The sequence below is a fragment of the Nyctibius grandis genome, chromosome 18 (genome assembly GCF_013368605.1).
Source record: "Nyctibius grandis isolate bNycGra1 chromosome 18, bNycGra1.pri, whole genome shotgun sequence".
Classification (NCBI taxonomy): Eukaryota; Metazoa; Chordata; class Aves; order Nyctibiiformes; family Nyctibiidae; genus Nyctibius; species Nyctibius grandis.
The window spans coordinates 9,052,837-9,071,874 of NC_090675.1; the positions used below are offsets into that span (position 1 = coordinate 9,052,837).

The 19,038-nt window shown below is 63.4% G+C and overlaps 1 protein-coding gene across 1 annotated transcript; it reads right to left on the reverse strand.

Moving 5' to 3' along the window:
- Nucleotides 1-4,947: 4,947 nt before the first annotated feature.
- On the reverse strand, nucleotides 4,948-14,682 carry TBX2 (T-box transcription factor 2). The gene is made up of 7 exons (XM_068415524.1): nucleotides 14,184-14,682; nucleotides 13,207-13,474; nucleotides 10,801-10,947; nucleotides 9,553-9,629; nucleotides 9,297-9,466; nucleotides 7,343-7,956; nucleotides 4,948-6,466 (listed from the first exon to the last, which is right to left on the reverse strand). The coding sequence occupies exons 1-7, from the start codon at nucleotides 14,546-14,548 to the stop codon at nucleotides 6,020-6,022; spliced, it is 2,088 nt and encodes a 695-aa protein (XP_068271625.1). The 5' UTR covers nucleotides 14,549-14,682; the 3' UTR covers nucleotides 4,948-6,019.
- Between the last annotated feature and the right edge of the window lie 4,356 nt (nucleotides 14,683-19,038).

The window sequence follows — 19,038 nt, forward strand, 5'->3', positions numbered from 1 at the left end:
ATCTCCACGAGGTCATTTTGCAAAGACAATTAGGTAGTCCCTCGACAGCGCTGCCTCATTTTAATTAGATCTTCTTTCCAAAGAATTACCAAGCATGCCAGGCCCGAGGCTGAAGGCAAGGACCATTTACAGAAATCAACGGGAGGCGAAGGACAGATGTACCTGTGCTTATGTCACCGGTTGCAGCAATGCCAACTTGGCGAGGGAAAGATGCAGCCTTTCTCGTGTGATTTCATCTGTTAATACTTCAGGCAACATAAAACCCAGCGTCCAGAACACAGACAGCCCTCAGCAAGGTGCACCACGGCGGTGCAGGCGGCAGGGCCCAGGCTGCGACAGCAGGGAACAGACGGACCAGAGGCAGGACGCAAGACAGGGAGAGTGGGGGGGGTTCCTGCCGCAGATCCCCCCTCCCTACCTCTGCCGTCTGTGGGAAGACAAAGCCCCGGCATCACTGGTGGTGCCGCCAGTAGTGGGAACGCCCCGAGGAGCCCCGCCACCGGCCGCCATCTCCCGGGGCCGTCCCCCCCGGGACCCCTCCGCGGAGCCCGGCCACCGGCCGCCCCCGCGGCGCGACTGCGCCACCTGGCGGCCGAGCTTGGGGCAGCGGCGGGCACGGCCGGGACGGGCCCGGCGGGACGTTTCGGGGCCGAGGCACATCCCGGGGAAGAAACACCCCGGTTCTTTTCCCTCCGACCCCAGAGCAAAGCGGGGCTGCGCGGCCCGTTCCTGTGCCGCTGCCCTTCGACGGGGGGCTGGGAGCGGTTTGGCCCCCCGAGTAGAGCAGCGGAGGGGGCAGCTGAGCTCCCCCTGGGAGTCTCCGGCTCGTCCCGTCGGATGTCCCGAGCAGAGACCCGCCGGGGCGCGGCCGCGCCTCCTCCCTTCCCGGAGCGGCTCCGGGGAAGGCCTGGGAAAGGGCCCGGGCGGGCGCCGCGGGGCGACGGGCCCCGCTCTGCCTCGCCGTCACCCGCCGCTGTAAACAACAGGAATAAACCGAGAGACTCCCCTTTCCCCTTTCCCACCCTGCCTCGGAGCGAAGACGGAGGGAACGGTGCCTGCGGCTAAGAACCAGCTTTGCATCAAAATAAACAGCTGCTTTTTCCCTGATAATGTTTGTAACCCCCCCCAGACACCCACACAGATCAAAGCGGCTCCGGGAGCCTTGTGGCAGGGAACAGCCTGGACGGCTGCTTCGTCCTTGCTGCACCCCCGGCCCATGCCCGGCCCGGGGCAAGGATGGTACCCCCGCGGGGTTAACGGGCCAGAACCGACTGAGGGGGGCAAAGAAGCCTTTGAGACGCCGGTGCCCAGAAGAAGAACCTGAGCAGAGGCCCCGGGGCAGGCGGGGGGGCTCACCCGAGCCGGCTGCTGCAGTGATGAGCTGTGCTCCACACAGGGCTCCCAGGACGCCCCATCGGGGCTCAGCCTCAGCCTCCCCACTAACGAGGCGGGAGGGAAGAGGGGCCCACGGCAGCCCCGCAACGACCCACTGACCTTGCCCGGACCGGCGGCGGCAGCAGCACGAAGCGAGCCCCTGCCCCGCGCAGCCCTATAAATCACGTCCGACCGCAGGTGCGGAGCCGCCCACGCGGCTGCGCATCCCGCCGCACCTGTGCGCTCGGGGCGGGGTGCGCAGGTGCCTTGCGCGGCCGCGGCCGCGGGTGCTCAGCGCCGAGGGATGCCCGGCTGGGGGGAGGCAGGGCTCCGCGGAGGCCCCCGGCGCTGCCCTTTGTCTATTGATCCGCGATCGGGGGCGGCACAGACAGCGCGGCGGCCCCGCGGGTAATTGGGGCTCCGAGGCCGTGACCGCGGCCGCCCCCCCCCCGCCCTGCGCGCCGCGGGGGGCAGCGCCGGCGGGGCCCTAATTGGGAGCCGCAGCCGGGGGCTCGGCCCGCTCCGCTGTGCCCCGGGCGCGGCGGCAGGCAGGCGCCAGCCCGGCATGGGCCGCTGCCCGCCCCGCTGCCCGCCCCGCGTCCGCCGGGCCGGGGGTCCCCTTCCCCGACGGCCGCACCCCGCGCTCGCCCAGCCCGGGCTGGCAAATGCGCATTGAAATGTTTCAATGGGGGATTGGAACCTGCATGTGGCACCGATGGGCCCTGGGACCCCCCCCCCGGGGCTGGGGGAGCTCCCGGCACAGGGCAGGACCCTTGCCCTGCTTCACGGCATGGTTCTTGGGGTGAGGGCTCCCGGGGTGCCGCTCCATCTGCATTTCCCCGGGGTGTGCAAGCGGTCAGCTCCTATAAACCCCGCACAGCAGTGACAAAAAGCAGTTATTTCCCCACCCTCCCCGGCAGCTGGGGACTAAGTACACCCAGTCAAGTGCCACCACCTCCCTTTCCCCTTCTGCCACACACCAGTGACCTGACCTGCTCGGTGGCACGGGGCTAACACACAGGCCCAGGGCCAGCAACGCAGCCCAGGTGAGGGCTGGCTTGCCCTGCAAAGCCACGGCTGGGCCTGTGCGGGGACAGTAGTGGCAGCGTTCCCCTGCGTGGGGCTGCGGGATGCTCCGGCATGAGCTCATGATCCTGTTTACAAACACGCTCCCGTGGAGCCGGTCCAGCACGGCGGCACGGCAGCCAAGTTAGCCGAGGTTTGTTCTCCAGGCCCACGAAACCCTCAGGGCAGCAATGCTATTTTTAGTGTCTAGCCAAGCACTTTGTGCATTTAGCTGAAGACATTCAAAAGCCACCACTAACACCAGTGAAATCCTCGGTGTTGGGGGATCTCACCGTGTTGGTGAGACAGCACCGACGTTACCTGCTGGTAAACACCAGCACCTTCTGCCAGGCAGAGGTCACTGGAGGACCCAGTGCTTTATTTTTGTGACCCAACAGTGACCACAGCACATGGCACAGCTGAGCCTGGTTTTGCAGGGTGCAGTGTGGGGTGCAGTGTGGCAGGGCTGGGGGGGGGCTGTGCTGGGTGTGCCCCCGCGGGGCCTCCCAGCGCCTTTTCATAGCCCGGGAACATAATCCCAGCGCAGTGCGTGACTAATCGGTAGCTGCTCGTTGAGCTGTTTGAATAGGGTTTCTCAGCGCCTGGGTTTGGCCGCGACAGGCCTGGAGTAGCTCTGCCGAAACGTCCTGCTGCCCACACCCCCCTGGCTGGGGGGGGGCCAGGCCCAGCTCCCTGCCTTCAGGCACTGTCCCTCGATGTCACCTTCATGAACTCACATGCCGCAGGGAACATTTTTTTTCCCTCCCTGGCGAAGAGCAGCTTTGTGCTTAACAGGCAGGTTGGGATGCCCGGATGGCAGCAGCGCTTGGCCCCCGAGGAGGAGGTGACATTTAAACCTTCGCTGTCCCTCGGACCAGGCTGGCTGTCCCCGACCTGCCAGGACAGCAGGAACCCAGCGTGAAGCTCTGCCAGCGCTGGCTTGTGTTCAGCAGCACCGTCACCATCTCCCTGCTGAGATGGTCCCAGCCAGCTTAGCCTAAACCCAGCATGGTTGGAAGGCTGGTGGCAAGGGCCGGGGGAGCCTCCGCACAGCACACGCCGTACTCCCCCTCACAAAAAAAAAAAAGAGCCCATTAAATCGTCACTCATCCTGAGTGATGTTTATTTGGAAATAATCTTGTGAGCCTTATTTTGGTAACTACACTTCCCTCCTCCTGTTTAAGCGGTTCCCACCCTGCCGGTCCCTCCCGGCGGCGGAAACAGCCCCGTTCCTCTTGGTGACCTCTCCCGCCGTCGGGGAACCCAGCCCCAGCATCTCCCCACAGCCGCTGCCACGACAGGGGGGTCCGCAGCTCCTTCCCTGCCTGCAGCCCCTCGGAGCGCGGGGAAGGGGGTGCGGGGGAGCCCGGGGAGGAGCCGCGGCCGCCCACGACCCGCCCCGTCGGGGCCGGTCGGCGGCGAATACGCGGCGGCACCAGCAGAGGGCGCCCGGCGCCCGGCGCTGCGCCTCCGCGCCCGAGGGGGACTCGCCCCCCGCTCCCCCCCCCGCAGTTGGGTTCATAAATCTTCCGCGGAACGGGAGAAGGGTAATTGGTGAGGAAAAGGGCTGTTTGCGTCCTCCTCGGCCGCGCCCCGCAACGCCCCGAGCGGCTCCGAGCGCGGGGGGAGGCGGGGGGGAACCACAGCCCCCGCCCCGAGGCAGCCCCATCCCCGGCGGTACCAGCGTGTCCCGGTCACCCCTTCCCCATCCCCGACGGTGCCGCTCTGCCCGGGTCATCCCTTCCCCCGTCGGTGCCTGTGTGCCCCGAGCACCCCGATCCCCGTCGGTGCGGGTGTACCTGAGCGCCGTGCTGCGGGGACGCGCACCGGTACCGGCGGGGACGGTACCGGCGTGCCCGGGTTCTGCCCTCCCGGGGCGGCACTGGCGGACCCCGCGGCGGTCCCGCTGCCCCCCGAGGACGGTGCGGGCAGACCCGCACCCGCGGAGGGTCCCGGAGCCGCTTTTTCCCCGCGGCACCTGGGAGATCGCCGTGCGCGCCCGGTAGCGCACCCGCGGACGCCTCCGCACCCCACCCTGCGCACCTGCGCAAGTGCGCCGACCCCCCCGATCCTCCCCCTGCGGCGGGGCGGCTTGTGGGGCGGGCAAAGGTCCTGAAGGCAGAAATCGCCCCGACGGGCAGAGCCGGCGGAGGTTCCGCGGCCCCGGGAGCCCCCGCGGAGCGCCCCGCCGGGGCGGGGGGCCACGCACCTCGCGGGATTTTCATCTCTCCCCATCAAACCCGGGGCTCGGCAGCCCGCGCTGGGGCCGGGGAAGCTGCCGGGGATGCGCGGCCCCTTCCGCGGCTGCGGGAAACCGAGCCCTCGCGTGGGCCGGGCCGCCCGCGCAGCGCTGCGCACCTGCGGAGGAGCGGCGGCCCCGACGGGGTGGTGCGGCCGTGGGAATGAAACAGGCGGGAGCCGGCGGGACTTCTCCGAGTAGTTTTTTTTTATTGAAAGATGTGAGAATTCATCAAAACTGAACAGACAGATACCCGAGTAACCAGCACGTTGCAAATCATGTATCTTTTTATTTTAAAACAAATATAGAGCACAGTCCTGTGATATTTAAATTTATTATACCATTTTTTTTTTTTGTTCTGGAGTGAAAAATAAAAACCTGAGGTTTATTCCTGCATTCTCTATACCCCGCACTGTCGCGATATTTTAGTTACGATTTAGATTCGTGGTTGTTTTTCTTGCAAAGTCCATTAGAGAATTGAACTCTTAGTTTCAATGACTCCAAAAATTCTTTTACCGGTGGCACATGATTGTCCTAGAGAACAGGCGGGATAAACAATATTTTAAAACACAGTTAAAGAAACCGATATCTCCTTCAATCACAAAGAGCTAAATAGTTTTCATTTACAATATATATGTTCATGTAAAATGAAAAAAAAAAACAAAAAAAACTTAAATGCGATGAGTTAAACTCTAAATATTATGTACACACCAATGTACAACTCTGAATAAATTAATACCAATTTGCATATTCTGGGATCCTTATAGCTTATTTACACAAACTATCATTTATTTCATAAATATCTGCCCGGGTACCAGCGGGGCTCCCCGCACCGTACCAGCTCTGCGCGGCGGCGGCTGCCGAGGTGGTTCATTTCCCATGTTTCGTTTCTTATTTCTTTTTATTTTTTTGTTAATTATTTTTGCCTCCCCCCTTCCCCTTGCACAATGAGGTTTTGGCCCCGCTCACCTCCCCGGGGCTGGGGCTGGGGGTTGGGGCCACCCCGTCTGTTGGGTGCCTCCGTGCCGGCTCGTTGCCCACCCCCACCCCGAGCTGCCCAGTGCCCGGAGCAGGGGAGCGGAGGGGCTGGGGGTCTGTGGCCATGCTGGAGCAGGGGGAGCCGCTCCCAGCCCCACAGCCGAGGGGGTTGGGTGAGCCCTGCGCTCGCACCTCTCGCTCCTGCCTCTGGGGCGGTGGGTCCCCTTGGCCAGCGGGGCTCCATCCCTCTGCTCCAGCCCCCCCACTCCCACCCCTCGCTCCACAATAAATATTTATCCTGTGCTGTACAAAATACCAGTGCTTCTCCGCCCCGCCGGGAGGGCTTGCTGCCCGCCCCGTCGGTCACTTGGGGGACTCCCTGCCGGGTGACAGCTCCCGCTGGCTCTCCAGCCCGCTCACCAGTCTCTGGATGTTCTGCAGTTCGTTGAGGGACTCCTTCAGGGAGGCCTTGGGGGAGGCGGAGGGGCGCTGGCTGCCCCCCTTGTGCAGGGGCACCTCGGGGAGGGGGCTGGACTCCCGGCTGCTGCCGGCCTTGGAGCCCTCGGAGCCGGGGTTGAGGCTGGCAGGGAGGCCGGTGGTCAGCAGGTTGGTGCTGGGCGGGATGGTGACCGGGAGCTGGTAGGGGCTGAAGCGGAGGCGGGGACGGCTGCTGCCCAGGAAGGGGTTGCGGGAGAGTGGCCCGGCGGCCGCCGCGCTGGTAGCCGGCATGGCCGAGGCGGCCGCCGCAGCCGCCGCCATGTAGGTGTAGGGGTAGGGGAAGAGTCCGCCGAAGGTGGGCATCGGGATTCCCTGTGGAGAGAGAGAGAGGGGTGAGAGCCGTGCCGATGCTCTGCTGCATCCCCCCTCCTGCCTGCCCCCCGAGCCGTGTTCCCCTGAGAAAGCCGAGGCAAAACCAGGACACCCCGGTGTCATTCCAAAACCACAGCGTGGGGATATCTGAGACAGCTGGGAGCCCCATCCACCCCGCACCAACCCGGGCTGGTGCCGCTGGGCACAAACCCCTCTGCGGGACCTGCCCCATCCTTGCCCCTGCGCCTCCCCGCACACTGTGTGTCCCCATCTGTGCAGCATCACAGACCTTTAACCACATTAAAACACATTGTTAAGTAGGATCTATAAATTAGGGGAGTTCAAAGACATCTTTATGCGTTTCATCGTAGGGGCTGGCAAAGGCAACGCAAGCACAGGCGTTGCAGGAGCCGCTTCAGGGCTGGCAGGGAGACGGGGGGCTGCTGGATGGGGACAGCCAGGTCAGGCAGGGCCACGGCTCCTGCCTCTGCCCCACCTATGGGGGAACCATATCAGCTGCAAAAAAAATCAAGATTCCTCCTCAAATCACCCTGAGGCTAACCTTCAAAATGTCCTCCACGTCCTGCCCGTACCACACCAGGCAGCTCGTCAGGGGTCCGGGGGGAGCGTCACCCCCTTGTCCCCATGGGCTGCAGGGGGCATGGGGGAGGCTGGGGGCACCAACAGCTCCTGACCTGCACTGGGGCCACCCTGTGTGTCCCGACAGTGGGGGTGATGCCAGCTGGGCCTGAGCTGTGACCCCAAAGCAATCTGCTCATTCACAGAGCTTTGGGGAAGGACATGGAGAGGGGGGCCCAGGGACCAGTCTGACAGCAGGGATGGAAATGGGGATGTGGGGTGGGCACGGGGGCTTACCTGAGAGGCCAGCATGTGCTGGGAGAGATGGAAAGGGAAGGGGGTGGCCGTCCCTGCCGTGCCCGGGGTGGACGAGAGGGCTCCGTTCTCCAGGCTGCCCCCACCGGTCACCGAGGCCAGCAAGTGTCCCATGCCCATGGCAGAGAAGGCGCCGGGCGCCATGGCAAACTGTCCCGGGTGGATGAAGAGGGGCTGCCCTGCGCCCAGGGGGCTGAAGAACTGCTGCCCATGGAGGCTGGAGAGCGCCAGGCTCTGCAGGTGCCCGGCGCTCAGGTGCGGGGGGCTGTCCGTGTGCACCATCAGCGGGGCGAAGGCCTCCTTGCCCAGCCCGCTGCCCTCCACGTCCTTCTTCCCCGGGTCCGTCTCTTTCCTCCTTCCTTCCACCTTGTCCTTCTCCAGGCCCCGTGCGCTGAACAGGCCCTCGCCGGGACCCTCCCGGGGGGATGCACCGTCCTTGACCTTCTCTGGGCTGCGCCTCTCCTTGCTCCGCTCCTCCGGGCACCAGGGGCTGCCGCGGGGCGTCGCGTCCTCCCCGCCGGGGCTGGCCGCTGCCGCCGGCCGCTCCTCGGGCGCCTTCTCCACCTCTGCATCGCTGTCGGCCGCCGGCTTCTCCTCTGCAAGGGGATGGAAGGGCAGAGGGTCAGAGCAGAAGCACCCGGGGGAGGCGAGGAGGGGGTCACTCACAAGAGCCCCGGCGTCGGGGAGAGATCGCGGTGGCAAAGTCCCAACCGTTATTAACGGGAGAAACTCATTTCGGGGGCAGAAACGGGCCCTCGTGCTGCGGTCGCTCTGGGGAAAGGGGATTAACAACAGCAGTCCTGTTGCTCTGCCAAACAGGAAAAACATGTTTGATGGAGGACCAAAATCTATTACAGCATCGCTCTCGTTAGCTGCAAGCTCAAAGCGGACTGAGGAGTGGGGGACGAGGAGAGCGCGGGCGGCTGGACAGCGCTGGAGGAAATGGTCCTGTATATATTTAATTACGTGGAGCCCATCAACAGCGCGCCGTGGATTTATTCCAAATGTGCAGGTTGAGGCAGGTTAAAGAGGCAGTTTTAAGGCAAGAAGTATGGTACTGTCTTTCCTGAAAGTGGCTTTAATTTAAAAAACCCACCGAGCTCTCAGAGGAGGAAGGGGGACGAGCGGCGAGGGGATGGCGAGGGGAGCAGAGCCCCTGCCCGACCGGCTCCCGCTAAACGAAAAAAACATTTTGGTGCGGGTTAGGTGAAGCTCTGCAGGCTGGGGCGAATATTCAGAGAAGCCTTTGAAAGAGGAGAGGGGTGTAATAAACCCTCCCACCAGCTCGGGACGGGGGGGTTGCAGTTTTGATGAAGGTTTGCAGGGAATCGGGCTGGTGGAAAGTTTAAAGAGCAGCAGATTGATAGTGCGGCAAGACAAAACCCAGCATCGAAAACCTGCAACGTGGGAACTGCTAGTTTATTTTCATTTACTAGCTTGAAGCCCTGGAGTTAGAACATTTTTTCCCCCTTTAAAATGTATTAATTCTTTCTTTTTTTTTTTTTTTTCCAGGGGAGTGTGAGCTCGCCATGAAAGGCAGGGCACGCACCAGCGAGGAGACGGGCAAACACGCCTAGCACACGGGCTGCCTTGCCATTTCTTCTTGTTTACACTAATGTATAAACAGGAAAACGTTGCAGCCCATGAATGCTGCTCGCGTTTGCTCTGTTCTTGTCCTTTCAACCCCTGGGCTCCTTTGTGCCCATCCCCATCTTTTTTCCCTGCTGCTTTGCCTCTCTACCCTGAAGAAACCGGCACCCACCGGCCCCGAGAGAGCAGAAACCTGATGTTTGGGGAGATCTGGGAACGCGCCTCCCTCCAGCCCCACCGGCCCCGATGCTGGGGTGTGGGAGAGCGGTGGTGGGACGAGGGGCGCGGGCTGGTGGGCTCAGCCCCGAAGGCACGGCGGGTACCGGGCCGGAGGTCACCCCTTTACCTCTGCTGCTGCCCTTGAGGCGCAGGGGGCTGGGGAGGGCGCCCACGGGGGAGTGGAGGGCATCGCGCACCGCCGAGGGCTCACAGGAGGACGCGTCCGACTCGCCGCCGTCGCGGTCGGGCTTGCAGGGCTCCTCGTACATCCGCAGCGACGGAAGGGAGAGCTGCTTCCTACGGGGCGAGAGGCAGCGTCGGGCACCGCCCGGCTCTCCGCGGGCGCGGAGCGGCGGGGTGGGGGGACGGGGGACACCCCTTACCTCTTCTCCCGCCGGCCATTGCCCGTGTCCCGAAAGCCCTTGGCGAAGGGGTTGTTATCGATTTTCAGCTGGGTGATCTGCGGGGGGGAGATGAAGAAAGGAGGTGGCGTGAAGCCCTGTCCGCCCCCCCCCACCCTCCGCCGTCGGTGCGCTGCGCAGGCTGCGAAACGCGCCGCGGCCCCGCTTTAACACACCGCATGCTTTATTAAAAATGATGCTGAGGTTTCAGCTTGAATTATTAATAGAGTCTTAATGATAGGAAGTTATTTTTCACAGCCCCCCGGAGGGAAGATGGCGACTGAGCCGCGCGGCGCTGGTTAAAAGCTATTCTTATTCCTCCCCGCCACGGGTTTCTGGGGCCGGCGACATTAGGGTGCTCAATAATGCATGGCTCTGCAATACGGCCCCGAGACGGGCACTGGACAAAGGCACGGCTGCCCGGCCCCGCTGCACCCCCTGCCCGGCCACCCCGGCCCGACGGAGCCCCCCGGCCAGCGGCTGCCCCGCGCAGCCTGCAGCGGCCGAGCAGACAAAGTGCTCTTTAATCGATTGTGACTCTTCGCCATAAACTTTACGAGGGAAACAAGCCCACCAGGACCCTCAGACAGAGCTGTCAATTAGCATCAGCAGCCAGGGGTGGAGGTGGGGGTCAGCTTTTGGGTTAAAACACACACACTCAACCCTTGGAGGGGGCCGGCAGAGGCTCTCCGCTCCCCACCGGGCTCTCCTGGCTCCGCTGCTTGCAGGGTGACACTTGCTAAATCACGAAAGCAACTAAAATTAGCTTATCTGGCTCTATTTTTTTGGCTCCGCCAGGGCCCAGGGCACCTTCTCCATGAGGCTGCCCAGGCCATGGTGCTGCTCTCTGCAGCCTGGGCCTGCAGCAAAGGCTCTCGTGGCCCAGAAAAGGTGCGACAAAGTCCATGAGGAAATTATTAATAGTAATAACAGCAATGCTAATAATAAAATCAGCAATAGCATTAGTATTAGCAATAGTAATAATAGTAGTAGTAGTATGAAGTGTGCCTCCTGCTCTGAGGGCTTGGGGTTTAACCTTTCTCTTCTTGCTGCCTTTTGGCTACTCTCCCCAAAAATGTCCACACGCACAAATACACCCTAATAAGGGGTAAGGGATGGGACCGGGGTAAGAGCAGGGGTAGGCCCAGGGGCAGGGGATAGGGAATGGGCAGGGACAGGACCAGGGCAGGAGGGGATGGCAGGGAGCGGGCAGGGGCTGCCCAGCCGTACCTTGTCGTTCTGGTAAGCGGTGACGGCGATGAAGTCGGTCTCAGGGAACACGTAGGTGCGGAAGGTGCTGTAGGGCAGCTTGAGGATGTCGTTGGCCCGGACTATGTGGAACCTGGGCTGGTACTTGTGCATGGAGTTCAGGATGGTCTGGGTGGGCGAGAGAGCACAGCCCGCCGCTGCCGTCAGCCTCACGGTCCGCATTACACGCGTCTCTAGCTAGCTCCCTAAAAAAAAATCCCTTTTCTCCCGAAAACAACCACAAAAAATAGAAATTCACCGTGAGGAAGGAACGGTGGCGGATGCCAAAGAGGAAAATTTCTTTTTTTGTTTATGCCGTTGCACGATCTGCCCCCAAATAAGGAGGTCAGGGGAAGGCAGGCACAGCAGCATCTTCGCGGGCGTTAAGCGCGGCAGTAAAGCAGCAAAAGGGATCTCCCTGTTGTATTACAACCCTGCAAACGCGAGGTGAGTTTTCGACACATTTCTCGCCGCTTTTCATACTTCCGTCCTTTTTAAAAAAAGACTCTACCTCACCACCACAAAAAAAAAAAAAATAAAATGTTAAAAAGCCTCTCGATTCGTGCCGGTGGCGGCACAAACCCGTGCCAGCCCCAGCCAGCGCCTGCGACGTGAAAGGAGCGTTTCACCATGAGCCATGTTAAATTTATGTCTCGGAGCAACGCTGCAGAAGGAACAGACATTTTTTTTCCCCAACCAGGTGTCTGAAAGCCTCGCCAGCACTCACAGCCATTCTCTGTCCTCTCGTTTTAGTTTTGTTGTTCAGCCGCAATTCGGCTGAGGATTTTCGGAAGCGGCTGAACCCCCCCCTGAGCCGCGCCCCGGGGGCTGCTCCGACCCCTCGCTGCCCGCACCGGCAACGTTTTCCTGCCCGATAGCGATTAAATAATTCCCCAACCTGCTGTGGTCGGGCTGAAATGCAGTATTCACCGCCCGGAATTGGTAGGGGAACGGCGAAAGCTTGAGTAATTCTTGTCAAATAACGTCGGCCAAATGGCTAAATAATTATCACTTCATTTCGTTTTAAAAGGTAATAAAAAAAAAAATCTCCTTTTTTTTAATCCCAGCAATAATCACCTGCTGATGAACTGTCAGATCGCTATTCTATTGATATCATCTAGACGGGATTTACCATGAAAATGGTGCAAAAAGTCTCATTCAGGCGTGCAAATCTACATTCCTTTAAAAAAAAAAAAAATAATCATCCCTCTCTGACCAGATGGGCACTGGCTAAACCCTCATCTCCCAGATTTAACACAGTCCGGATTTTGGACAACGACAGATACCAGAAATCTTTAATTGAAGGAGGCGAACCGTTAAAAACACTGAATCAAACTAGTTTTTCCCCGGTATCAAAAAATGCTATTTTTTAGACACCCTCTCTATCGATTTACCTTGCTGTCTATAAATAACCTTGCAATGTATTATTTAACGAAGACGCTGTTTCCTGCCTTAAAAGAAAAAAAAAAAATAAAAAGAAAGAGAAAAGTGCCCGGGGAGCTGCTGAGCTGCTCTCCCCACCTGAGCGCCGCGTCCCGCGGCTCTGCCCCGCCGGCCCCGGGTCCCCGCTAATTACCGTATCACCAACGCTGGGCGATGAACTTCCCCTTTATCGCCCTAAATGCTTGTCCAGAGGCTAAAGACAGCCGGCTTGGGCGCTGGGATTTTTTTTTCCCCCATGCATTCACGCAGGATCACGCTCCTCTCGCGTTTTGACCCTGCTTTCTGCGGGTCTCTGCAAATTGCCACCACGCTTCGGTTTCTTTCTTTCTCAATTTTTTTTTGTTGTTCTTTGGATTGTTGGTTTTTGGGCTTTATTTTTGGTTTAGGTTTTTTTTTTAAGCTCCGGAGAGTGATGCAGATATGATCGATAGGGAAATAAACAGGGGCCTTTCAGAAGCAGCCGGTGCGGAGCCGCGGCTGCTAACGGCTCCAGCCCCGCTCCCGGCCGCGGAAATTAAGCGCAGGTGTCGCCGCCTCCAGCACCGCTCCGCCCGGCCCGGCCTGGCCCGCAGCGACAGCCCGGGCTGCACCTGCCCGGCCGCAGCCCCACCGCCCCGTCGGGGCTGCCCTGGCTGCCACCCCCGGCACAGCCACGGCCCCGCACATCCACCCCAAAAACCCCGCTCCTCGCAGAGCCCCAGGACAGCGGGGAGCTGCCCCTCGGCGCCGGGCAGGAGCAGGGGGGGTTGCGGGACAGCCAGGCCGCCGCAGGGCCCGGCAAGGCCCCGCCGTCCACCGTGCTGCTGCCGGGGGCAGAAGCCGTTAAAGCCCAGCGGCTCCCCCCGGGCAGAGCAGGGCCGGGCTGCCCCGGTACCAAGCAAACCCCACTCCTCCTCCGGGGATCCCTGCTCGGGGGGCTCCGCTCTGCCCCGCAGCCGCACTTACAAAGCCGTGCTTGTCCGAGATGTTGTTGGTGAGCTTGAGCTTGTGAAAGGCAACAGGTTTGGCCATCCACTGCTCCCCGGTGGCCGGGCTGTCGGGGTGGATGTACATGCGCTTGGGCATCTCCGGGTCGGCCTTGCCGGCGACCATCCAGCGGGAGTTGTGGAACTTGTACCGGCAATCGTCGGCCGCCACTATATCCATCAGCAAAATGTACTTGGCCTTCTTGTCCAGGCCGCTCACCCGCACCTTGAACGGGGGGAACATCCTCCTGCGGAGAGACCCAGAGCGGTACAGGGCTGCGCCCGCCCGCCGACCCCCGACGGCCGCGGCCCCGCCGAGCCGCCCCGCACCGCCCGGCCCCGGCTGCCGCTCCGAAACCACCATCTTTTAGTTTAGCTTCGCTGAGGATTTCCAGCCTTTCTCACGTCCCGCTGCTTCTCACCCCGCTCTGCTGCACCCGCCGGGGGCAGAAAGCAGGGGAAAAGCCTAAAAATCCCATTCCGGGAAATAAGGGGTGAAAACGCATCCCGGATTTCACCCCATTTCCCTGCCCTCCGACGAGCCGCTCGCCCAGTACCCGGGCAGCCCCGCCGCTGCCCTCCCCCGGGGTCGGGGGCACGGGCAGGGCCGGGGACGACCCCGGCCGCGGGGAAAGTTTGGCAGGAGGGAAGGAAGCAGCGAGAAGCGGCGTAAACAAATACAGCGGGGGATTACGGGCGCTCAATTAACGCGCACAAATTTAATTTGGGATCGCGCTCGGAAAAGTAGTAATTGGGGGGTGTGGGAGAAGCTCGGAGGGGGGTAAACACATCCGAAAAACTCCAGATATCGAAACTCCCCGCTTTAATTCGTCGGGGAGGCTTTGGCGAGCACCGGGGGAAGCAGGATGAAACGGAGGGCACAGGGTGCTGCGCGGCCGCGCAGGTGCGGGGCGGGCTCCGCAGGGCTCCGCGGGTCTGCGCGGGGCCGGCTCTTACCTCCCGGATTTGGTGATCACCATCTCGGTACCCAGCTTGTGAAACTGGTCCCAAAGCTCTTTGGCTTCCAGCGTTACTTTGGGGTCGTCTTCGACCTCCTCCTCGGGCTCCAGGCTCTTGAGCGAGCGTAGATGGGCGGCTTGGTGGTGGTGTCCCAGGGCCGAGACGTGCAGCCCGGCCTCGGCCGCCCCGGCCAGCCCGGGGTCCGGCATGGGCTTTGCCAGCGCCGCCGGAGGCAGAGCCAGAGCGGGGAAAAAGGAAGGCTGGGCGGCTGCGAGGAAAGCGGACATGGGGAAGTCGGCCGGCCGGGGTGCGTGGAAGGGGTGGTAAGCCATGGCAGTCCCTGGGAAGGCTGGATCTCTCATCGGTGCATCCACAAATCCAGGAGAAAAAGAGGGATTCCCTTTACAAAAATGTGTGTGTGCGGTTTGGTTTTTTTTTTTTCCCTCTCTCTCTCCTGCCCAGCGAACTCGTTCGAGTCTCTGGAAGAGGAAGGAAAATCAACAACACACACCAAAAAAAAGCACACACAAAAAATGCCGAAAAACAGCGGAACTAGAGCTGGAAAAAAAAATAAAAGAAGAAGAAGAAGAAAAAAAAAAGAGGCAGTTCCCGGCTCCTGGGACTCCCGGTCTGCGGAGGGGAGACAGTCGGTCCTTATTTTTTGTTGTTGTTGTTGCAGCGAGGGAGAGCGAGCGAGGGAGAGAGCCCTCCGGTAAAGTCCTTCCCAACACTAAAATAGAAACAAAAGCCGGCGCGGGGCTGCGCGGAGCGGCGCGGGGCGCGGCGGGGCGGGGGCGGCCGCGCTGGCCCTCACACCCCCGCGGGCCCTGGCTGCGCCCCGGCGGGGCCGGCCCGGCTGCACGCTCCGCGGACGGCGCTGGGGCGAGGGCTGCTCATGGCTAAAGGAGCCGGAGTGGAAACGGTGAGATCTTGTCCTGATCTCTGTAAAACTGTGACTATCTCACATGTCCTTCCTGCTCTGATCCGCCCGCTAATGAGCCAAGCCCCCTTGATTGCTGATTTTACGCGTTTCAGACCAATTGTGGATCTGCATAGGCGTGGTTTTGACAGCTCCGGCCAAGCTCCGGGGCGCGGGGAGGGGGGGGGCGCGGAGGGAGGGAGGAAGGGAAGAAGGGAAAGAAAAAAAAAAAAGGAAAAAAAAAAAAGAAGAAGGTGTCGGAAGCATCGGCAGTAAGAAAACATGTCAACAGAATAAAATATTAACCAATGACAGAGAAAAGTGCTCGAAATCCCACCCCCGGCTCCTTTCCGCATACCGGGTCAGCCCTCGCTGCGCCGCGGCCGGGGAGCGGCCGCCGCCGGTGCGGGGACAGCGCGGAGCCACCTCGGCGGAGCGGGGAGCAGCGCCCGGGGCCGCCCGGCGCGGAGCCCCGGGGGCGGGGGGGGCGGTGGCAAAGGGCCCCCGGCGGTCTCTGCGGGGGCGGCGAGCCGCGGAGGGGGGAGCGGCCGGGGGAGCTCGGCGGCTGCCGTCTTACGACAGATCCTGGAGAGCGGATCGAGCTGGGGCGCGCCCCGCACGCCGCTCCGCGCACAGCCGCGCAGTGCCGCGCAGCACCGACGGGGCGGCCGCCGAAAGCGCGGCCCGGCGGCGAGGCCCCGAGTGGCGACCTGCAGCGCGGGTGAGTCGCACCCTGCCGTCGCCCCCCGCTCTGCCGGCAGCCGCCCCGACGAGGGGGGTGCGGGGGTCTCGCCCGCAGCCCCGCGCCCACGGCGGAGGCGCAGACCCCGCCGTCGGGGCGCGTGGGGTGCGCGGCCGGGGGCTGGCGCGGCTGCGGCCGGCCGGAGGGGCTGTTTACCCGGGCGGGGGGAGGCAGATAAGGCGGGGGGGGGGGGACACGCCGGGGCTGTTTGCAGAGGGATTAGGGCCGGTCCCGCCGCGCCGGGGCCCGGGGGGGCGGCGGGCGCGGTGGGTGTCCCCGCGGAGAGGTCGGTTTGGAGATCTGCGCTGATTAACTGGGGGCCGCGGTGGCTGAAGAGGGCCCTGGCGCCAGGCGGCTGAGCCCTCACAATAAAGACCCGTCTCTTGTCACTTCATATTTACCCCCAAATCTTCAAAAAGCGCCCTGCCATCCTTCCAAGGCTCCTGCCCCCGCCGCCTGCGCTGCGGCCAGGCGGGACGGGGGAGTGGGGGCCGGCCCCCTCCTCTGCCCCCCGACCCGACCCCTCCCGCCCCTGCCCTGCCGCTCCGCGGATGCGCAGCGAGGCGCGGCCGCAGCAGCTCCGAGCCTTCGGGGCCGCGTTTCGCTGCTCCCCGTGGAGGGTGGGACAAGGAGACACCCCCGGGTGCCCCCTCCCTACCCCGACCTCTTTATCCCCCCTCCCGCCCGGTTCATCCTGCAATAGCGATTCCCCGCTCGCTGCCCCCCGGCGCCGCGCAGAGCCCAAACCCAAGCCCCGGGCTCTCCTCGGGGACGTTCACAACCTGCCCGTGCCCCGTGGCAGGTTCACCTCTGCCTGCGCTGCCCGGCCCCGCCACCGCGCCCGACGGGGCGGGCACAGCGCGTCCCCCGGGGCTGCCCCAGCGGTGCGGGGCGGCAGGACCGGGGCGGGGGGGGGGTCCTGCTGACCATTGAACGGGGAGCGAGGACTGAAATTTAGACCCGATTTGGACTTTGCTTCCTCGCCGCCACGGAAAACTGCTGACGGCAGCTTTGGCAAAAACGGGGCTTGCTTGTATTTTATTTATTTTTTTTTCTAAATTCCCCCTCACAAAGCAAAACCGGAGCCTCTCATTGCCTGGAGGCAGGCGGTTCCCCGCGAGGAAAGGTCGCCGCTCCTCCGGCCCGGGGCCCGGGACCCCCAGCCGCGCCCCCGCACCGCTGTACCGTCGCAGAGGCCCTCGCTTGCAGAATAAAACCGATCCAGAGCAGCCTCCTCTCCCTGACCCACTGTAGCGGTGCCCGCCGATGGGACTACCGGAGGTGGGGGGCTAACGGGGAGCCGGGCACCCACTGCCCGGGGCAGGTCCGGCCGCGGCCCCCGGCCTGATGGGCGCGGATCTGACCCAGGAGCCTGTACCCATGGACGGGGCGGGATGCTCATGCCCGCGGCCGGGCGCAACCCGGCGTTGCCCCATCCGTGACCGGGCGCTGGGCAGGGAGACGGTTTTTCCTCCCGCCCCGAGGCCAGCCCTGCCCCGGGGGTCGGGGAGGAGAGGTGTTACCGCACCGTCCCCTTCCCAAGGGAGGGTTTCTCTGTCCGTCCCAGGGCGCTGAATCGCTCAGGGCCACCGTGCCCGGCTCCCGGAAGCCGCTCTGGCCGCCTGCGCTGGCGAGAGGTCCCCGGGCTGGGACGGCGGCGGCCCGGGCGCCCCGGGGATCGATCCCGGGCCAGGTCAGGGGAACCGGCCCGGCCTGGCCACCCCCGCGCCCCACCCGCCCCACAGCGCGGCCCCGCTCGCTTTTCCCCTTTCATCTCTGCCCATCTCCACTCATCATCCCTTTTCTATTTTTAGCCGGTAGACTTAGGCCTTGGCGCCAGGCCGTTTAAGACCTGTCAAAGTCCTTCATATTTCCCTCATGTCACATGGACCTTTCGCTCCCTTCCCCGCGCCATGCGAGGGCCGTAATTTGGATCTGTGAGCTGGTGAGCAAATGCAATTTGCTCTTCTCCATCGCTGTGTTGTCTCCGTGACCCCAGCCAGCAGGACGGCTGGTGTCCTGTCCGGGGCACTTACACAAATTGCGGGTGATTGATGAAAAATAACAATTCTCACAAGCAGCCGGGCCTCCGCCTTCCCTTCCTCCCGGCTCCACCGGGCTGCGGCGGCCCCGCGCCCCGGGGAGCGCTCCCCCCCGACGGGGCTGCGCGGGGCGCACCGGCCGCGGGTGCTCCGGCTCCAGGAGAAAAGGGTTTTCCTGTGCTGAGGGTGAGCCGTCGGGCCCCCCCTTCCCGGCCCTGATGCCACGGCAAGGGACTCCCCCGGGGAGGGCGGCCCGGCGGCGCCGGGCAGGAGAGGCCGTTCGCACCTTCCCGAGCCGGGGGGGACCCAAGCGGGGGTGCGAAAGGGCCGGGCCGTGGCGGGAGGGGGACGGTGCCGCCGGGCTGGGCTCCTCGCTGCTACCTCAGGAGCAGCTGGACAGACAGACCTGGGGACATCAGAGACGTCCGGACACATCGTCCGGAGCGAATCCGCAGGTGCGGGGTGGGGAGCTCCCTCCGCCCTGTCCCCGTAACCGGCAGGAGCCCTTCGCCTCGCAGGAGGGGCCCGTCGGGTACCGAGCACCCTCGGGACACGGCGGCCCCCTCCTGCCCCGGGATCCCCCCCAGTCCGGCCTGGCCACCCCGCCGCAGCTGGGCCGTGGGGCAGGCGGGGAGGGGGCGAGGGGCGTCCCCGCAGCCCCCACTGTTCCGCAGCTCCGCTTCTCCCGCTGCACCTGGAGAGGAAAGTAAACCCACGTGTAATGAATGAAACGGGCCTCGTTTGCTGTCACCCACCTGCGTCCGGGACAGCTCTCCTCCACCTCCCTTCCCCGGGACGCCGCATCTCCCCTCACACCCCTCATCGGGGTGGGAATCCCCTTACCCCCGGGAGATCCCGGGAAAACACCTTCCCCCCCTCGCCCCAGTGCCCGTCGAGGGGGACGGGGAGGGCCCGCGCTGTGCAGCGGCAAATGCTCGGGATGTGCCGGGCACCGGGGCCGGCCTGATGCGCTTTTATCGACAGCGACCGAGAGAGATGCTCGACCCGACACCAGCCCCGGCGCCGCCGTCCTCCCTCCTCCCGCTGCGCGGCCGCGGAGCTGCGCGCCCCGTCCTTGCGCGGCCCAGCGAGGGGAAGCCCGAGGAGCCCCGCCAGCGCGGCAGCCCCCGGGCCGCCCCCCCCCCCGAG